This window comes from Chelon labrosus, assembly GCF_963514085.1.
Source record: "Chelon labrosus genome assembly, chromosome: 22".
Lineage (NCBI taxonomy): Eukaryota > Metazoa > Chordata > Actinopteri > Mugiliformes > Mugilidae > Chelon > Chelon labrosus.
Genome location: NC_140355.1, coordinates 23,946,820 through 23,966,088, shown reverse-complemented (window position 1 = coordinate 23,966,088; position 19,269 = coordinate 23,946,820). Strand labels below are relative to the sequence as shown.

Here is a 19,269-nt window from a genome sequence, read left to right as displayed (position 1 = left end):
CAGGGTGGACTCTTTTTCTTTGTTGAAGACATTTCATGGTGTTTATCTGTCTTCATCATCTGATCTCTGTCTACCATGGTTTGTGCCACTTAACAATGAAATAAAGTCTGTTGAGCAGGTAGAAACTACATTGTACCACTGTGTCAACATCATTGTTGAGGGTGTGAAAGGGTACAAACTGTATCTGCAGTATCAAGGATTATCAAGATACTTACTGAACAAATGATAATACAACTGATTTTATCTTACCAAACGTATTAAGTTGAGGTCAGATATAGAGTCTGCTGTACATTAGACTTCTGCTGATCAGACCAACATTCTGCTGCAAAGTCTTTCATTCATTCATTCATTCATTCATTCATTCATCTTCTGTAACCTCTTGTCCTGTGAAGGGTCATGGGGGTCTGGAGCCTATCCCAGCTGTCATTGGTCTAGAGGTGGGGTCCATCCTGGACAGGTCTCCAGTCTATCCCAGCTGTCATTGGTCTAGAGGGGGGGTCCACCCTGGACAGGTCTCCAGTCTATCACAGGGCTAACACAGAGAGGCACTCACACCTACGGCCAATTTAGAATCACCAATGAACCTAACCAGCATGTCTTTGGACGGTGGGAGGAAGCTGGAGAACCTGGAGAGAACCCACGCAGACACAGGGAGAACATGCAGACTACACACAGAAAGGAACCAGTTGGCCTGTATCAGGGGCGGAGTGGCAATCGGGACGACCGGGACTTTTACCGGTCGGCCGGCCGAAGGATTTACGCAGCAGATCACAAATTGGTGGATTTTAGTGCCCCACTCCGCCCCTGGCCTGGATTAGAACCCAGAACTAATTACTGAAGTTTCTATAATATTAGATTTTCAAAATAAAATTATTTTGAAATGCTCCATCAGTGGAAATAGCATTGTTCTTATTATTCCTCCTCCTCACATTTCCCTTGGTAGTTGCCTTATTAAGTACTTGCAGCTGTTGATTTTGGTGACGGTAAAATAGTAAACTATTATTATCAGATATTTTAAATGAAAGATATGTACCCTCTGCGGTGGTCAGGAGTCTCTGTTTCTAATGTTGTCCTTATTTAACTGTCTGAGCTGTGATCACCTGAAAGAGAAACCATCACAGGTTACTTCAGGACAGCTCAGTGAAGAATGTACAATCTGTTGGCATACTTCAGTGGCATAGACAAACAAAGCTATCAGATATATTTCCTGTTAAACAACATATTTGTAACAAGGATTTCTGTCACACCTTCTAAAATCGAAAGCAAAAACAGTTTGATGTGTGATGTTATCATATTTGATTCTGTCTGACTGACAGAGGGTGAGGCCATGCTGAGTCAGTTACAATCCAGACAAAAATACCTCAAATGTTACTGTAGAAACCTTATTTTTATACAGGTTTCTACACCAAAGGACATGTGCAACATAATAAAACCTCAGCAAGTACAAAACTGAAATAAAAACCCATGAGACCAAACATAAATCAACGTCACTGAAGACACACACATGTGAAAAGTAATGGCCATCAACATAATAATCTATTTGTGTAGGAGTTTGGGTTAGGGTTAATTAAATTGTGGTTGCTCTACATGTGGCACTGATTTAAACACTGAAGGAATTAACTCCTTATATCTAGTTACAGCATCATCAGATAAGAGTCTACTGTAATGAAATGTCTTTCCATTAGACTTCTGCTGATCAGACCAACATTCTGCTTTCAGTGTCATTTCTGCAGGTCTTTCTAACAGTTCTCAAACAATGGTATGAAAAGAAAAGTAAACACACAAAGGAGTCAGGTGACAGACAGTACACTTAATAAGGTTACTTGACAGTCATTGACGTCCAGATTTAAATATAGTGAGCAAAAAAACTAACTGGGTATAGGATAGCACAAAGGTGAGCAGTGACTGGGTTGACTGGTTGAAAAGAATCAGGTATGTTGTTTATGAATCAGCTATGGCATCAGGTAATAGGTGGAATGCAGGAACCAGTGAAACTGCCTATCAGATCAGGAATGACAGAATCTGATACAAGCTGATACTCCAGACAAAACGTGCTGAATTGGAAATCGAATTAGTGAGATGTGGGTCCAGGTGCACTGAGAGGACTGAAAATAGCTGCTGGGGTTTTAAATGTGAGCAGAAGAAGCTGAAACAAACTGCAAGTCTGTCTGCAATGAGAGTCAGTGACCCTAGCTCTGGTAGTCAGATACTCTGACGATCAGCAGATGAAGATTTTTTAAAAAAGACACAAAGCAGCTGAACAAGAACAAAGAGGAACACATTCTTTTGCCAAGTTGTCCCGTAATGTACTTATTCAAAGAAGCAAGAATTAATATGATTCAATGTTGGTCCAGATACAATTTGTTGAAATTTAATGTGAGCTACTTGAAATATGTTGAAATGAGTTAATTAGAGAAATGAAAAACATATGTTTGTGGTATTGTTTGGTTTGACCCACACACTGTTTCTAGGAAATCATGTGACCACACAGTGCTTTCCTTCCTCTGCTGAGGTATAAAATGTCTGAGGTCTGACTCCTCCCTGCTCTTCCTGGCCCGTCAGCAACAGCAAACCGACAACAGGTAAGATCACTTCAAATGTCAAACGATTCAAAAACCTGAAAACAATTGACAAAACTAAACTAAACTTATTTAATAAAGTTAAAATGTTCACACAATATGAAAACAAACATCTCTTTTATTGTTAAAACTGAAGATAAGTTTCTGTTTTTCTCTTTTTTGTGCTGATTGTTTTTCAAAACCTTGATCAACTTCCAGATAACTATCTTTGCTGATAGCTGTTGGTTTTAAGTTTATTCTATTATTTAGATTACTTTTGGAGTAAATTGCAATTATCCATGTCACTTATCTACTTGCTGAGTAGATTGTTTTATTTCCATTGTCTCATTGGTCGGTCTGCTTTTGCAATCGTGTAAGAAAATGTTTAATTCTAGTTAATTTATTTCTTTTGTGTTGTGACTGTTAGTTCTCAGTTTTTATCTGTGACAGCACTGATAGAAAACAACGAGAATAAAAATACTGTCTTAAAGAACGGTTGATATTTTATGAGGGGCTGTTAGGAACATTATCCAGAATGAGCCTCTCTCACAACCAGAGCTGGTTCTGGCCTGTGCAGCTCTCTGGGTGAACTCCAGCCATTCCAAACGAAAACATTTCACAAAGTAAAAGTTCAATAAAACAAAGTTTAATATTACACACCCATTGAAATTAAACACTGAAAAATGCTCATAAATATGCACGCGGGGGGGGGGGGGGGGGGGGGCTCTGTGGATCAGTTTGGGATCTAGTGAATTTGGAGGCCAGGTCAGCACCTTGTGCTGTTCTTCATGTTTTTTTTTTTAGTTGTTCCTGGCTGCTGCCATCAAGGAGTGTCATTGCTATGGGGTGGGGGTGCCTGGTCTGGTCTAGGTGGGTGCTACATGTCTAAGTAACATCCACACCAATGAATGCCAGGTCCAGAAGTTTCCCAGCAGAACACTGAACTCTGAACTGTCACAAAATGGTTTAAATGTTATTCACTGTCAGTGGTCATAATGTTGTGGCTGATCAGTGTATATAAAAAAGTAATACAGAATAATAGAACTCAATTAGACAAGGTGGGTGGCTCCTTATCAAAAATCTCTGAAGTGAAACAAACACCGTATGTATGACATCCACTGAGTCTCTCACAATATCCCTAACTTATTGTGAGTAGTGTAATTACCCCTAATCTTGTATTAAAAGACAATACAAGTATACATTTTATATACAAGTCTCTTTTTGTTTTAGTTAAATACACAAACACCCAGTCCATACACACAGAAACAGGAACAAAATCAGTTTGCAGACCCACCCCTCTGTGTCTGAATCAGCAGAAAAAGGCAGGTTTGCCGCCCTCACAAAACTATGCAAAGCCCCCGCGTCCTGCAGAATTCTGACTGGAAACGTCTTGTCACTAATTAGTGTTACAAAACCATCAGACATAAATGGAGCGTAATCTATGTCAATGTCAGAGGTACCTACTGACTTGCACCAGAAACGGGGCCACTAATTTTGCTGTGTCAACTATGGGGTTAGGAACAGAAACAACCAGACCAACTGACTTCACCTGAGATCTTTTACCTTTTTCTTATAGCAGAGGACATTCCTTTTTTCCAGTTGCCTTCTTGCTGACAATAATTACATACATTAAAATAACTTTTACCCTTAGCATGCTATTTCAGCTTTGGAGACAAAGAATTTACTTTCCGGAATTTGTCACTCTGGTACCGCTCACCAAAGATGCGTTTCTGTTGCACATAATTGTCAGCCAGCACTGCAGCTTTGCTGGAACACATGATTTTGTGTTCATTAATATATGTTGTGATGTAATCTGGCACAGACTGTTTGACATAATTTGTCAAACGTTTTCACACCAGACAAAGAGCGCCAGCGTTTAAAATGTGAAACCAAATCATGTGCAAATTCCACATGTGCTTGTTTACTGGTCTTTCGCCACCCCCAGTAACGTTGGCGATATGCTTCAGGAACTAACTCATATGCCTTCAGAACAGCTGCGTTTACCAAACTGTAATCTTTACAGTCATCAGAGGATAGAGCAGTATAAGCCTCTTGGGCTTTACCTGTAAAGACACATTAGCAACATTAGCAACATTAGCGTTTGCTCTTCATCATGCCAGTTTCTTGAATCTGGAACACGCTCAAACATACAAAAGAAAGTTTCCACATCTTTTTTATTAACTGTGGCAAGAATCTCGTGTTACTTGTTAAATCAAAATGTGGACCGGTGCTCCCCCCATTAAAGCAGATGCACACATTCTACCATCATTAATCAATGCTAGTTTTTGCAATTCCAAATCCAATTTCATTGGTTCTGTATTTCATTCTTTCCAACTCATTTTCATGCTCTTAACTCATCAGCAGTTCTTTCTGCTGTTCAAATGTTAAGCCAGCCACAGAAGTACTTGCTCCTCTCTTACCTCCATCTGGCAGAAAACCACCTTCCTGCAGGTTAGCTTTTATGATGCTCTTCATGTTGTCCTTTGTGTGTTTGAGATTAAGTTCAGAGTAATGCTGAGCAATCTTGACCAACTAAAAATGGCAACATCCCAAAAACCCTGAATGTGATCCCGAGCCAGCGGCTCCAACCACTTTACCCGTTATACTAGGAACCCCTTGCAACAGATTCCTTATGAGATCCTGCTGCTACACCTAACAGAGGAGAACACCAGTCAATCTAAGGCCACAAAGAATTTAGCACTATGTGCCTTCCTCAAAAAGAAAAGAGCCAAAATGGATTAGATGAATTAAAGCTCTCCAAATTAAGAAAACATCATCATGTGTGATGCTCCACCAAAAACAGGATAGAAAAACTGCCATTACCACAATCTGATGAATGGACCAGCCCCCATTTTGTCATGACCTGGCTCAGAGGAGGGACAAAATGTGGAGACCAGGCGTGTCTTTAAAGTTAAATTTATTGATTGTTGATTGAACATTTGTGACCCTTGGTCTCTAGGGGGCGCTACAAAAGCAACATTTCAATATCTCAAAACTGCAATAGCTAACTTCATGACATCAACTTGCGTGACATCACGTCTACAGGGGGCGCTACAGGTGACACGGAAACATGACTTTAAGGCCTATAACTTTTGAAGTATTCACCCAGTCCTTATGAAACTTAGCAACCGTCATTGTAATATGCTTGTGTGAAATTTCGGGCTGTAGGGGGCGCTACAACGACTACATGTTTATATCTCACAAACCAGTCACAGTTAACTGCTTAAGATTTGACAATAATAATCTGTGGATAAGTCCTTACAAGCCCACCAAGTTTCATGTGAAACAGTCTATAGGGGGCGCTACTGGTCCCGCTCAGGGACGACTTCGCCACGGCATGGACCCCTTTATGATCGCTTGCGATCATCTAGTATTTTAGATAATCTTGGTCATATCCAAGACTGATTTGAAAAAGTGCCCCAGCCTCCCAACAATAGTTTTGCTTTAATGTTTAGCAAAATTAACTTGGTTTAATGAAAGAATGTATGATGTTTTGTCATGTGTTTTATCCAGATGCCATCACATCTGTTTGATCACCATGGCAACACAGTGAGTACCGTCAACACAAGAAACACCTTCATACCAGTACTAATAATAATAGGAGAGGAAGACCAACAGCAGTCAGTCACAACATCTAGTCAAATGTATGTGTTCCAGTTCAACTACGATTCATCTAAAATGAATTCAGTGCAACATACTTAAACAACCATTTCAGTAGAGACTACGGAGAGAGATTTTAGTATTTTTTTAAAGACTGAAGACTGGTAAATAAAATGGAAGTATACCAGGAACAACATTATAAATAAGAAAATACCAAAGGCTAAGTTATGAGCTGGACAAGGCAGACGAGGCATCAAACCCTGACCTATAGTGAACTATGGTTGGTAAAATTTGAAATATTTGAAAATATAAAAACAGACAGAACTCATGAGGAATATTGCAAAAACCGACCTACTGCCTCCCAGCAATAACTTATTATTTTTTTCCAGTTAAATATTGTGAAGCTTGGTTAATGAAATGTACTCTTTACTACTTGTGCAGGATCAGAAAAAACTCATTAAAATATGAGGACATCATCTCCAGAAGTACTCTGATCTCTCCAGGATCTCCTTCTGTCTACCAGCTGAAACCAAAGAAAGAGAAGATTGGAACTCTGACTAGAATGACTGTTGGTAAAAGAAATGTGAACAAGACCAATAAAACCATCTTACTAGTTGGTGAAACAGGAGCAGGAAAATCTACTCTGATCAACTCTCTAGTCAACTACACCATGGGAGTGAAGTTTGAGGATGAAGTGTGGTTTCAGATCGTAGAGGAGGAGAAAAGAAGACAATCAGAAAGTCAGACATCAGATGTGATCGTGTACGAGATCTTTGGTTTTGAAGATAAAACTCTGCCCTACTCTCTGACCATCATCGATACTCCTGGATATGGAGACACCAGAGGGATTGGACGTGATGTCATCATCAGTCAAAGATTATTTGACTTGTTTAGATCAGAGGATGGAGTTCGTAAGGTTAATGCAGTGGGTCTGGTGATGAAGGCCAGTGAGAATAGACTCAGTGATCGACTGATGTACATCTTTAATTCAGTGATTTCTCTGTTTGGAAAAAACCTGGAGAAAAACATCGTAGCTCTCATCACACACTCAGATGGAAGAAAACCTAAAAACGCTCTTGAAGCTCTTGAAGATGCAAAAATTAAATGTTCCAAAGATGAGAAGAATCAACCTGTTTACTTCCTGTTTAACAACCAACAGAACACAGATAAGACAAAGGAAACAGAGTTCGATTTAGAAAGTCTATGGAGTCTAACAGAGAAAGGCATGGGTCAATTCACTACCTTCTTGCAAAAAACAACACCTCAGCAACTTCAGACAACATTTGGCTTGAATGTCCCCATCAGACTGACAGCCTGCATCCACAATCTGGAAGATAGAATTAAACTGACTGAACTGAAACAGACAGAGATCAAACAGATTCAAGAAGCTCTGAAGAAACATGAAGAAGAGATGAAGAAGAATGAAAAGTTCACTGTAGAAGTTGATGAGGTCTACAAAGAAAAAGAACCTACTGATGGACAAAGTCGGTTGGTATTTTTTGAAGCAGCCGTCTGTTGTACTGTCTGTGAGGAGAACTGTCACTATCCTGGATGCACAATGGCCTGGAGTCCAAAAGGCTCTGTTGTCATGAAAGGAGGTCGCTGTACTTCATGTACCAACAAGTGTCCTGTATCAGCTCATGTGAAAGAAAGGTGGATCTATGTGACCAAGACGAGGAAAGTTCAGAAAACTGAAGCAGAAATAAAACAGAAGTTTGAGGAGAATAAATCAGAAAGTGAGAAGAAGTCAAGTCTTTTGGAAAATCTTGAGAAAAAAATGAATGAACTGACATCAGAGAAGTCCCAGTTCCTGGATGAGGCCTACCAATGTATTGTCAAACTGGAGCAGATCGCCCTGAATGTTAATTCAGTGTCCACTCATGTCCACTTGGACTTCCTGATTGAGAAGATGAAGGAGAGAGGAGACACAGAGAAGGTCCAGAAACTGGAGGAGATGAAAAACAGAGTGGATGAAGGAACCAGAGCAGCTCTGAGATATGTGTGGGATCAACTAACAGAATCCTGTGAAGCACATGAACAAATAATAATGTAGGTGAACACAGACAGCTGTGTAGGTAACAAAATCTACACTGCTGATGTTTAAAGACTATTAAGATGATTAATTATAAGTCGATGAAAAGTGCTGGAGATTTTCAATCAACAGAGCAAAATCTAAATCTGATCTCCTTTAAATTCCCAATGTGTATTTCAGTGAAACATCGACTTCTGGTTCATAATAATTGTTTCGGCTTGTTCTTCAATGTTTAAAGATTATTGCATGAGGTCCTGTTTGCTTGTTAGTTTGTAAGTGTGCAGATACCGTATTATTGCTGCTGACTGTTGAGTTAGACTCACTGATGCAGTTAGACAACAAGAATTAATGGACACAGCCTCAACGCATTGATCACACAAAGTAAAGTTATTTACTCGCTTATTAGCGAGATGTTTGATGTTTGAAGTTACTGGCTACTTTTCAGGGGAGAATAAGTAATATCTGATCTGGCACATTGGATGCCAACCTACAACTTTTATGTGTCATGTGTTGATGAAAATCATCCAATTCTGGAAAACTCCAAAACACTTAAAATGTTCAGTATAGTTCTAGGTCGACATGGGTATACATTAAACACATACACTGACTTTGTAGTGCTGCCCTGGAAAACAGCATCCAAACCACTTTTACCGATTTGCATCTCAAGTTATGAACCACAACAAAGCTAAATGTACCAGGCTGCAAGCTTAAAGTCAGCTGGACTTGTTTGAGTTTTCCTGAATGGGTTTCATACTTTACCAGTGGATTTTAGCTTTGTTTTAAGATATTCCATTACCTGAATGACTCAGAATCTTCATAGACACAACCATGATGTTGACAAAAAGTTTATCTGAGTTTTCAAAACCAACTCAAAAGTCACTCTCATTATTGCTGATTATTTTAGTAAATGCATAATTAACAAAATGTTTTTAATGTAATGTTTGACTCTATAAATAGTCAATTAGTTCAAACATGTCACAAAAAAATATTCTGCTTTTTCTCTGCAGAAACACAAACAACATCTCACCAAAATATCAGGACATCATCTCCAGAAGTATTCTGATCTCTCCAGGATCTCCTTCTGTCTACCAGCTGAAACCAAAGAAAGAGAAGTTTGGAACTCTGACTAGAATGACTGTTGGAGAAAGAAATGTGAACAAGACCAATAGAACCATCTTACTAGTTGGTGAAACAGGAGCAGGAAAATCTACTCTGATCAACACTCTGGTCAACTACACCATGGAAGTGAAGTTTGAGGATGAAGTCTGGTTTCAGATCGTAGAGGACGAGAAAAGAAGACAATCACAAAGTCAGACATCAGATGTGATCGTTTACAAGATCTTTGGTTTTGAAGATAAAACTCTGCCCTACTCTCTGACCATCATCGATACTCCTGGATATGGAGACACCAGAGGAATTGGACATGATATCATTGTTAGTCAAAGATTATTTGATTTGTTTAGATCAGAGAATGGAGTTCATGAAATTAATGCAGTGGGTCTGGTGATGAAGGCTACTGAGAATCGACTGAATGATCGACTGTCATACATCTTAAATTCAGTGACGTCTTTGTTTGGAAAAGATCTGGAGAAAAACATCGTAGCTCTCATCACACACTCAGATGGAAGGAAACCTAGAAACGTTCTTGAAGCTCTTGGAGCTGCAAAAATAAAATGTGCTAAAAATGAGAAGAATCAACCTGTTCACTTCCTGTTTAACAACTGTCAGCACGAAGACAGAACAGATGAAGAAGAAAATCTGGGAGGTGCTGATCAAATATCAGTGAGAGGAATGAGAGCGTTCACAGCTTTTCTGGAAAAAACTGAACCTCAGAAACTGATGACAACTGTGGATGTTCTGAATGAACGTATCAGACTGTCAGCCTGCATCCAAAACCTGGAAGAGAGAATCAGACTGACTGAACTGAAAGAGACAGAGGTCAAACAGATTCAAGAAGCTCTGAATAAACATGAAGAAGAGATGAAGATGAATGAAATGTTCACTGTAGAAGTTGATGAGGTCTACAAAGAAAAAGTAACTATTGATGGTGGGATGTGGAAATTGGTGTTTTTCCAAGGAGCTGTCTGTTGTAAAGTCTGTGAGGAAAACTGTCACTATCCTGGATGCACAGTGGCCCGGAATCCTAAAGGCTGTAAGGTTATAAAAGAAGGTCGCTGTACTGTTTGTACCAACAAGTGTCCTGTATCAGATCATGTGAAAGAAAGGTGGATCTATGTGACCAAGACGAGGAAAGTTCAGAAAACCAAGGCACAAATTAGGCAGCTTGATGAGAACAATGGAGAAAGTGAGAATCTTTTGAAAAATGTTGAGAAAGAAAAGAACCAACTGACATCGGAGAAGTCCCAGTTCCTGGATGAGGCCTACCAACATGTTGTCAACCTGGAGCAGATCGCCCTGAATGTTAATTCAGTGTCCACTCATGTCCACTTGGACTTCCTGATTGACAAGATGAAGGAGAGAGGAGACACAGAGAAGTTCCAGAAACTGGAGGAGATGAAAAACAGAATGACAGAAGGAACCATAGCAGCATTGAAGTATCTGTGGTGTAAACTGGATCAGGGAAAATGAGTTAAAGACTCATTAATGTAGATGAACAACATGATTGTGATGTTTCTGCTGTCGACTCTCATTAAACATTAATCAGTTGTTTCATTGTGATTGTGTTCAGTGTAATATTCAGTTCATATTTCCAATCAGAAACATGGTGGAGGAAGTATTCAGATCATTGACTTCAGTCAAAGTAACAACACCATCATATTAGTAGTGTTATCAGTTCTCAGTAAATGTAGTTCATGTATCAACAGTAAAAGTATTCCATGAGGAAAATGTTCTATCAGTGTGATATGATTGTATCTCATATTACTGGCTTGTTGTTGTCATTCTAATCAGTTTGTACAGAGGATGTTACTCACCTGCCTGTGAGATGGAAACAACAGCTCTATTGTACCACCTCATAGAGAATGATGACAAGGCTTGTATCAGTAATTTCCAATGATTATAAAAGCAGGTGACCTTTTGTGATCACAGCAGAGGACAAATCCCTTCTAACACAACATGATGGGAAAATGAGACCGGTTGCTTAAATATCTGTCTGTATAAACGTGATCTTATTATTCAAAACTGACACACGGTATAGACCACGTGTCAGAAGAGGAACGCTATCAGATCCCTAGATACTGGTTTACCAAGGAGTTCTCTAGTTGTAAATCTAAATATTAATCTAAATGCAATGACAATATTTCAGATGATTCAGGCTGAGTGGAAACATTTAGATCATTTTATGTTGTTCTGATTTTTTAAATTCACTATATTCTGTTCTTCACATTCATCCAGTCTGCTTGATGCAATTGTCAGTGAATCCTGAATAAAATCTCTGCTTCATGAAATCAGTTTGCTCAGAGTGTCTTAACTGGATCATCAGCTGCTTTTCAGTCTCTTCAAGCTTCTGCTGAACTACTTTTCTATAAATGTATTTTAACTGTGTATATTTCTCACAGTAATTTATGCAGCCTACGTAATTGAATTTTTTTTTTTTTTTTTTTTTTTTTTTTACAAATTTTGACAGAGAAGGTTTAACTGTCCTTCAAGTTAAATCCTACACACACCTTTTGTTTCTTCCTTTAGAGCAAGGGTCATCAATTATGTTTGTCCAAGGGCCAGACTTTTTCTTAGTAGACACTGTGAGATGTTCTTGTAAAATAAAAGAATTAATAAGTAATAAGTAATACATTATTATTTGATATATCAATTCTCCTGCCAAACGGACTCAAATTACCTGTACTGTAGGAAGCCACTATGGGGCAATTGTGATATTAATGTGAGGAAAGAGATATGGCTGTACGAGGCGGCTATTCAAAATAGGCTGACATCCAGACCTGGGGACATGAAGGATGCTCCTCTTCCTCACTAGGCTTTCCCTGAATTCAGTAATATTCTGGGGCCAGATGCAAAGCTCTGGTGGGCCAGATGTGGCTGCCAGCTGACTTTCACTGCTTTAGAAGATTCATTGAACTCAAAGTTCTTGAAGTTCTCTCGTGTTTTACAACAAATTTGTGATTTGAAATTTCAATTTATTTTCTATCAAATGTTATATCACTGGTCATCAGGTGTCTGACTTAGTGCTTGAATCTCAGTCAGTATGTCTCTATTGGAAGCTCCTTCTGGCTTTGATCAATCACATATGCACCACCACATCCTTTAATTTATCCCACTCTGTCACATCATCTGAGCACAGTGGAGTTGAATTTATTTCCAAAAAGAAAAAGAGCTAAGTATGCAGAGTTAGCAGCAGATGCAGAGCAGAATGGATGGAAGGCTTATCTCCGCCCGGTGGAAGTGGGTTGCCGTGGATTTGTGGCAAAGTCGGTGATTGCTCTGCTGAGTGAGCTGGGCATACGAGGGAGAAGCCAGAGGACTGCGGTTAGCAACATGTCCCGGGCAGCAGAGAGAGCCAGCGATTGGTTATGGGTACGCAGGAAGCATGCTAGCTGGGGAACTAGCTAAGGTAAGGATGGCCGCATGTAGGCCACGATCGATTTGTTTGTTACGCAATTTGTTTGTTTGTTACGTGTTTCGGCCCGTATCAACGGAGCGAATCATGGTAGGTTTGTTTGTTTGTTACGTGGTCCGGCCCGTATCAACAGAGCGAATCATGGTAGATTTGTTTGTTTGGCTCGTGGTTATTAGTTGCTATATTAGTTGTTGATAGACATCGAATGGTGAGGAAGACAGGGTTGTGCAGTGGCGGTGTGGAGGGGGGTGACTCCAGGATGCTGGAAGTCACCGTTAAGCCTTCTCGAGGTGTCGTCGGCCTAACTTAACGAAACATCGGTGAAAGGAGGTGCCCACTTGAAAACCCCAATGATATGCTGCATACTGCTGTTGCTTGCCAGTGCCTTCGGACAACAGGGACTTTGTGCTACTGACAGTATTCTCCAGCTTTTATTATTTATTTATTTATTTTATTGTTTTCTTGATGGATGTCTGCCCCGCCTTCCTTCGGTGTTGGTGGGAGGGGGAGAGACAGGATGCGCCTATCCCGGCGGGATTTGATTGATGGTGTATTGGCACCTCTCATTTCTTTTTCCTGTTCATCCATTGTGGTTGGTTGTTGGCGTTATCTAGGGCTGATTATAGGTTAATTGTCATATTACATGACTACAGGTTTGGTAGGGTCTCTTAGTTGAACAGGGCCTCTAAATGTGTTTTGCCTGGGATCTTGGCACAAGGGATTATAACATCTTATCCTGTGTATTACTGAATCCAACTAAATGTCTCTGAATGGTTGTATGACTACCCATTTAATGCAGAGGTATTCTCCAGAAAGGTATTTTTTCTGTATCGGTTGAAATGCTCCCTGATTCTGATAAACAGTGAATCTGGATACGACAGGATAAACATTTACTACAGTTTTTTTTAGAAACAGCATAAACAGAAAGAGTGTAGCTGGCTCAGAATTGGTATAGAAACACAGTAATTGGGCAACGCAGTGGTGTGGTGGTTAGCACTGATGCCTCACAGCCAGAAGGTTCTGGGTTCTAATCCAGGCCGACTGGTTCCTTTCTGTGTGTAGTCTGCATGTTCTCCCTGTGTCTGCGTGGGTTCTCTCCAGATTCTCCAGCTTCCTCCCACCGTCCAAAGACATGCTGGTTAGGTTCATTGGTGATTCTAAATTGGCCGTAGGTGTGAGTGTCTCTCTGTGTTAGCCCTGTGATAGACTGGAGACCTGTCCAGGGTGGACCCCCCTCTAGACCAATGACAGCTGGGATAGGCTCCAGCAGACCCCGTGATCCTTAGCAGGAATAAGCGGGTACAGAAGATGAATGCTCATAAGCCATGACAAAAGACAAAGAAATGCGGTAAAACATAAAGGTCAACTGATTTATTAAAACAAACCAAAAGAACCCATAAGAATTAATGAGATTTGAGGGTGAGTATCAGTGTGTCTGTTGATGGGTGCATGTTAGTGTATGTGTGTTGTTGAGAGGTGCTAACACAAATAGGCCAAAGTCAGCAGAACCAAAACCCTTGTTGGAGGAGTCCAGGTGGAAGATGAGAGAGAGAGTGAGGATCATGACTGCCTGGTTTTATAAGCTCAGGGAGACTGGCCAGGTGCTCCCAATTGCTCAAGATTAGACCCGCCCACTGAGGTACCTGCAGAAACAGACAAGACAAGGGGAAAACACAACACAGGCCCTAGTGGCAGGTGGCCGTCACACCCCCCTCCATAAGAAGGGATTCCAATCCCGGAATCCAACCAAAATACATAATCAGGACATTACAGCATATCCCCCCAAAAAACAACTAAAGTATATATAACTATGACATTTACAAAAGATTCTATATTTATTTGCCCTATATAGGCTATATGTATATACACTTTTTTTTTTCCTCAATCATACGACCAACTGACCTGATGCACTCATTTACCTCCAGCACTCATCACACCCTACCTCTTAGCAACCTGGTACCAAAGGAAGCAATTTAAGAGAGGAAAGGAGAAAAACAAGGACATAAGGAAATTAACATGCATTAGCAACTAAATTAAACATCGGAAGGATTAGTGATGAGGTGCTCTTGACAACGTGTCCAGCGCGTTGTCAGAGCCCTTGATGTACTGAATGTCTAACCAGACAATAGTAATGACCAACGGATTAATCTCTGATTTGGATACTGCAGAGAATTAAGAAAAGTCAAAGAATTGTGGTCAGTGTAGACCACCACAGACACAACACCAGACCCCACATACACATCAAAATGTGTCAAAGTCCATACCGGGGCGGCTGTGGCTCAGTAGGTAGAGCGGGTTGTCCACGAACCAGAGGGTTAGCGGTTCGATCCCCGGAATGTGCCACATGCCGAAGTGTCCTTGAGCAAGACACTGAACCCCCAGATGCTCCCAGTGCGTGGCACTGGTGTGTGAATGTGTGTGTGCTTGTGTGAGCGAATGGGTAGATGTGTCTCTGACTGTAAAGCGCTTTGAGTACCAATAGGTAGAAAAGCGCTATATAAAAGCAAGGCCATTTACCAATTACCATACCAAGGCTAGCACTTCTTTCTCGATGGTCGAGTAATTCAGTTGGTAAGAATTCAACTTCCTGGAAAAGAAGCTAACAGGCTTCGCAACACCAAAGTTCTTCCTGCTGCAGGACAGAACCTGCACCCACATGACTGGCGTCCACCTGTAGAGAGAACAGCGATCAAACTACGGTGCGGCAAGAACCGGAGCATTGCACATCATCACCTTTACTTGCTCAAAAGCTAGCTGACACACAGGAGACCAAACAAAAGTTACCTTTGCCTTTAGCAAGTCAGTAATGGGTGCTACTACTTCTATAAATATGAGCCAATCAACGCTGATAAATCCGTCTGTTTTGACTCCGACAAATGACCCAACAACACATTCAAATTACACAAGGACTCTGAGTTCTTCAGACGGCCCTGCAACACAGTGAGATCCAGACATGGCAACCCATCCTCCACCTCAGTTGCCACAGACTGAGGGGCATGGACAGCAGACACTCTGCCCACTGAACAAACTGGACATGCACCTTCCGAAGAAGACGGAGCAGCATCACAAGACTTTCTGTGTTGGGGAGTAGAGATGATATAGTTAAGCTCAGATACCTGCTTCACTACTTCATATTCACCTGAGAACTTAGCTTGCAAAGGTGAAGTAATTATAGGTAGCAGCGCTAAAACCCAGTCGCCCACACTGAACAACCGGCGCTCAGCACGTCGATCGAACATTTTCTTCATTCTACTCTGCGCAGAAGACAACTTCTGTTTTGCCAACTCCCCGGCTACATACAGTCTATGCCGAAAACCATTAACATAGTCAGTCAGGTTTTGTGGAGTTTCTGCTTGCTTCCACTGATCGTAGATCAAAGTCAGCGGGCCACGTACCCTGTGCCCAAACACCAAGTCATTCAGACTGAACCCAGTACTTTCCTGCGTGACCTGTCTGGCAGCCAGCAATAACCAGGGCAATCCTTCCTCCCAGTCTCTATCCATCTCAACGCAGTAAGCACTTAACAGGGACTTCAGCGTCTGATGGAACTGCTCTAAAGCTCCCTGGCTCTGCGCATGGTATGCAGAGGCTTTATTGTGTTAAATGTACAACAGCTTCATGATTGTAGTTAGATTGTAAACATACAATCTAACTTCAGTGTACTCTATACAGGTGTACGTGTGTGTGTGTCAAATGGCCGCTGGTTGTGGGTGTGTCAAGATGGCTGCTGGGGCCTTGAGGCCTTGAACACAAAGGAAACGAGATGGCTGCTGAGTGGGGACAATCATGTGCCATGTGCTGGCTGAATGCCTTCGTGGAATGTGATAAGAGTCTATGAGGTGCCAGGTTAGAGAAAGCATGGTTAGTTAAGCATGCAAGAGACCCTGAGTCTATGTGTTGCATAATCTAAATTAACATCAAATCACTATACTATAACAACTCAATATAAACAAACATCACATCAAATCAATGTTTCTAGTTCTCTGTTTAGCTGGAATATTGTGGGACTTGAGGTTTCCAGTCCCTCCCTTTTTTTCCAAGACACGTGGTTAACTTGGTTATGCATGGTGAGCTTCCGTAGCTCACCATGCATAACCAAGTTAACCACATGTCTTGCTTAGCTAAGATAGACGTTGTCACTGTCTGCTGAAAAATGATCATCTAAGCTGCACTCAGAGATGCTGCGATCATCATCTGAGAAGTCTATTGGCTGATCATACTGCTGGGCCATAATTTCGGAGTAAGGCTCCGACTGTGTGAATGCCTATCTCGGGGAAGCTGGCGGACATGGCGACAACGCTCAGTGTCCCTGTGTGGCCCTTTATCACCCCCCTTTGGTCTGTTGTGAGGATGATGTTTAAAGGTGGTAGATTGGGATGATGCCTTGGTGGTTGAGCTGGAGGGCTCAACTGTCTTCCCTCTTGCTCTGGAAGTGACAACAGTTTCCCAAGCCACCTGTGTCATCTTCCTGATGTCCTGCATGGAGGGGTCACCTTGATGTACACATGTCTCAAACGTTTGTAATAATCTCTAGGATGCTCATGACGGGTGTGTTTAATTTGGATGGGGCAAATCAATTAGGGCGTGGTCTAAATCCCTGACATAATTGTCAACATTATGATCACAGCTGTCTGGATCAAAATGTTCGATGTCTTTGGCAAGGAACTCTGGCACTTTAAAGCGGGGACACTGTGGTGTCCAGGCGGGTGCTTCACGTGCAACGGTTGAGGTCTCGAGGTTTCCAGTGTTTCCCTTTGTTTCCAAGACATGTGGTTAACTTGGTTATGCATGGTGGGCTTCCATAGCTCACCACCAGGTTCATGTCCCAACAACATTGTGCAGCGGGACCTGCAAAACCTTCATGCCCACACCCAAAACAGGAACAGAGGATCCAGTGTTGCTCTCCTCTGAAAAGGGCAGCACCAAAGCCTGGATAAAGGAGTCAAACACAGCAGTATCATGTACAATTTTAACTTGTACTTTTTTCTTACCTCCCACCAAAGAGACAAAGCCATCGGACACAAAAGGTAAGAAAGCATCAAGCTCACCAGACAAAATCTCTTTCATCTCTTCCTTTTCCAGATCAACCTTGTGCATTTTTGGCACCGACACCGCTAGACAAGCGCCTCTCGCCTGTCCCACCGGTTTGTTTTTAGCCTTTAGAGCAGACCTGGGGCCTCATGTACGAACGTTGCTTAAGTACAAAAACGTTACGTAAGTACTCGCTCACGTAAAAGTTCAGATGTATCAAGAGTGAAATGTCCGGGAATTTAGTACGTGGCTACGCCAACGACGTGGCTGGCGTAAGTAGGATTCTACAGATGTCGATCCTTTGGCGACACTTAGAGGTGATGCCGGGAAACTGTCATCAATGTGAAAACTATTACTCCGACCGATCGGGACTGTGCCGGTCGACCCTGAGCAGATCTATGCAAGCCGCGTGGGACGGAATTATCCTCATGTCAGCCAGGTATATCAAATACCCACAATGCATCTGAACAGGTCAACATTAAAGAGCAATTTGCAGCGAGAGACGGTTTTCTGACTGTAATCAGAGCTATCGACTGCACACACATTGATATAAAAGCGCCATCGCATGAATTTGTAAATGTCAACAGGAAACATTTTCATTCGATCAGTGTGCAGATCATACGTGATGCGCAAATGCAAGTAAACATTGTGGCAGCGTGCCAAAGAACACATTTTACGCATCTCCACTCCAGTGAGTAGCGTCTCTAATTCTATTTCTGTGAAGTTCTTCTTCTTTCCCGTCTTACTCATTCTTATGTTTTCGTTTTCTGATCGCGCAGAGAGGGGAATCTCAGGTGCAGAGTCAATTTAAATATAATTTCCATATTTAAAATGGGCGTGGACAGGGAGTTGCATATTTAAAAGGGGCGTGGACAGGGAGGAGTCGGGTACGTTCAATCGGGATGTACAAAGGAAATGTGCTTCGAAATGCTTCTAAATCTGAATTTACGTCACGATTAGAAGGAAATCTACGCAACTGTTAGTACATGAGGCCCCTGTGCATCTTACGGCCCGCAAGCCACATTCGGCCCTTTGGGCGTCTCTGTCCGGCCCACGTGAGGGTGCGGTCAATCCGAACATGACTGAAAAAATATTATATAATTTATGCCATTCATGCTTTACAATTGTGTTGCTTTTATTTTGAAAAGCAAGCCTTTGTTTTTTTTTATTATTTATGTGACACACGTGCATATTATGCATCCACGACGTGAGTGCGTGAACAGAGTGATGCTAGCCTTCAAAATGTCAGCTCACGCCAAAAAGCAAAAAGTCGATACCGAATGCCGCATTTTCAACAAGACATGGACTGCTAAATATTTATTCACAGAAGTCAAAGGTAAAGCGGTGTGCTTAGTTTGTGGTACACAGGTCGCTGTGTTCAAGGACTACAATTTGAATCGCCACTTCATGACCAAACACGAGGAGTGATGAAGAGCGCGTGAGGGAGTCGAATGCTTTGCTAGCTAAACTGCAAAACCGACAGGGATTTTTTACTAATCTTTGCACACCCAGAGCGG

At 41.5% G+C, this 19,269-nt stretch overlaps 1 protein-coding gene across 2 annotated transcripts; it reads left to right on the top strand.

Moving 5' to 3' along the window:
* The first annotated feature begins 2,563 nt into the window (after positions 1-2,563).
* LOC311507757 (uncharacterized protein) lies at positions 2,564-11,694 on the top strand. 2 transcript variants are annotated; one of them, XM_084572242.1, is made up of 4 exons: positions 2,564-2,582; positions 6,072-6,107; positions 6,600-8,207; positions 9,198-11,694. In XM_084572242.1, the coding sequence occupies exons 2-4, from the start codon at positions 6,097-6,099 to the stop codon at positions 10,777-10,779; spliced, it is 3,201 nt and encodes a 1,066-aa protein (XP_084428368.1). In that variant the 5' UTR covers positions 2,564-2,582; positions 6,072-6,096; the 3' UTR covers positions 10,780-11,694. The 2 variants fall into 2 exon arrangements, with proteins under 2 accessions (XP_084428368.1, XP_084428367.1); XM_084572241.1 differs by lacking the exon at positions 2,564-2,582 and having other exon boundaries at positions 5,567-6,107.
* The last annotated feature ends 7,575 nt before the right edge of the window (positions 11,695-19,269 follow it).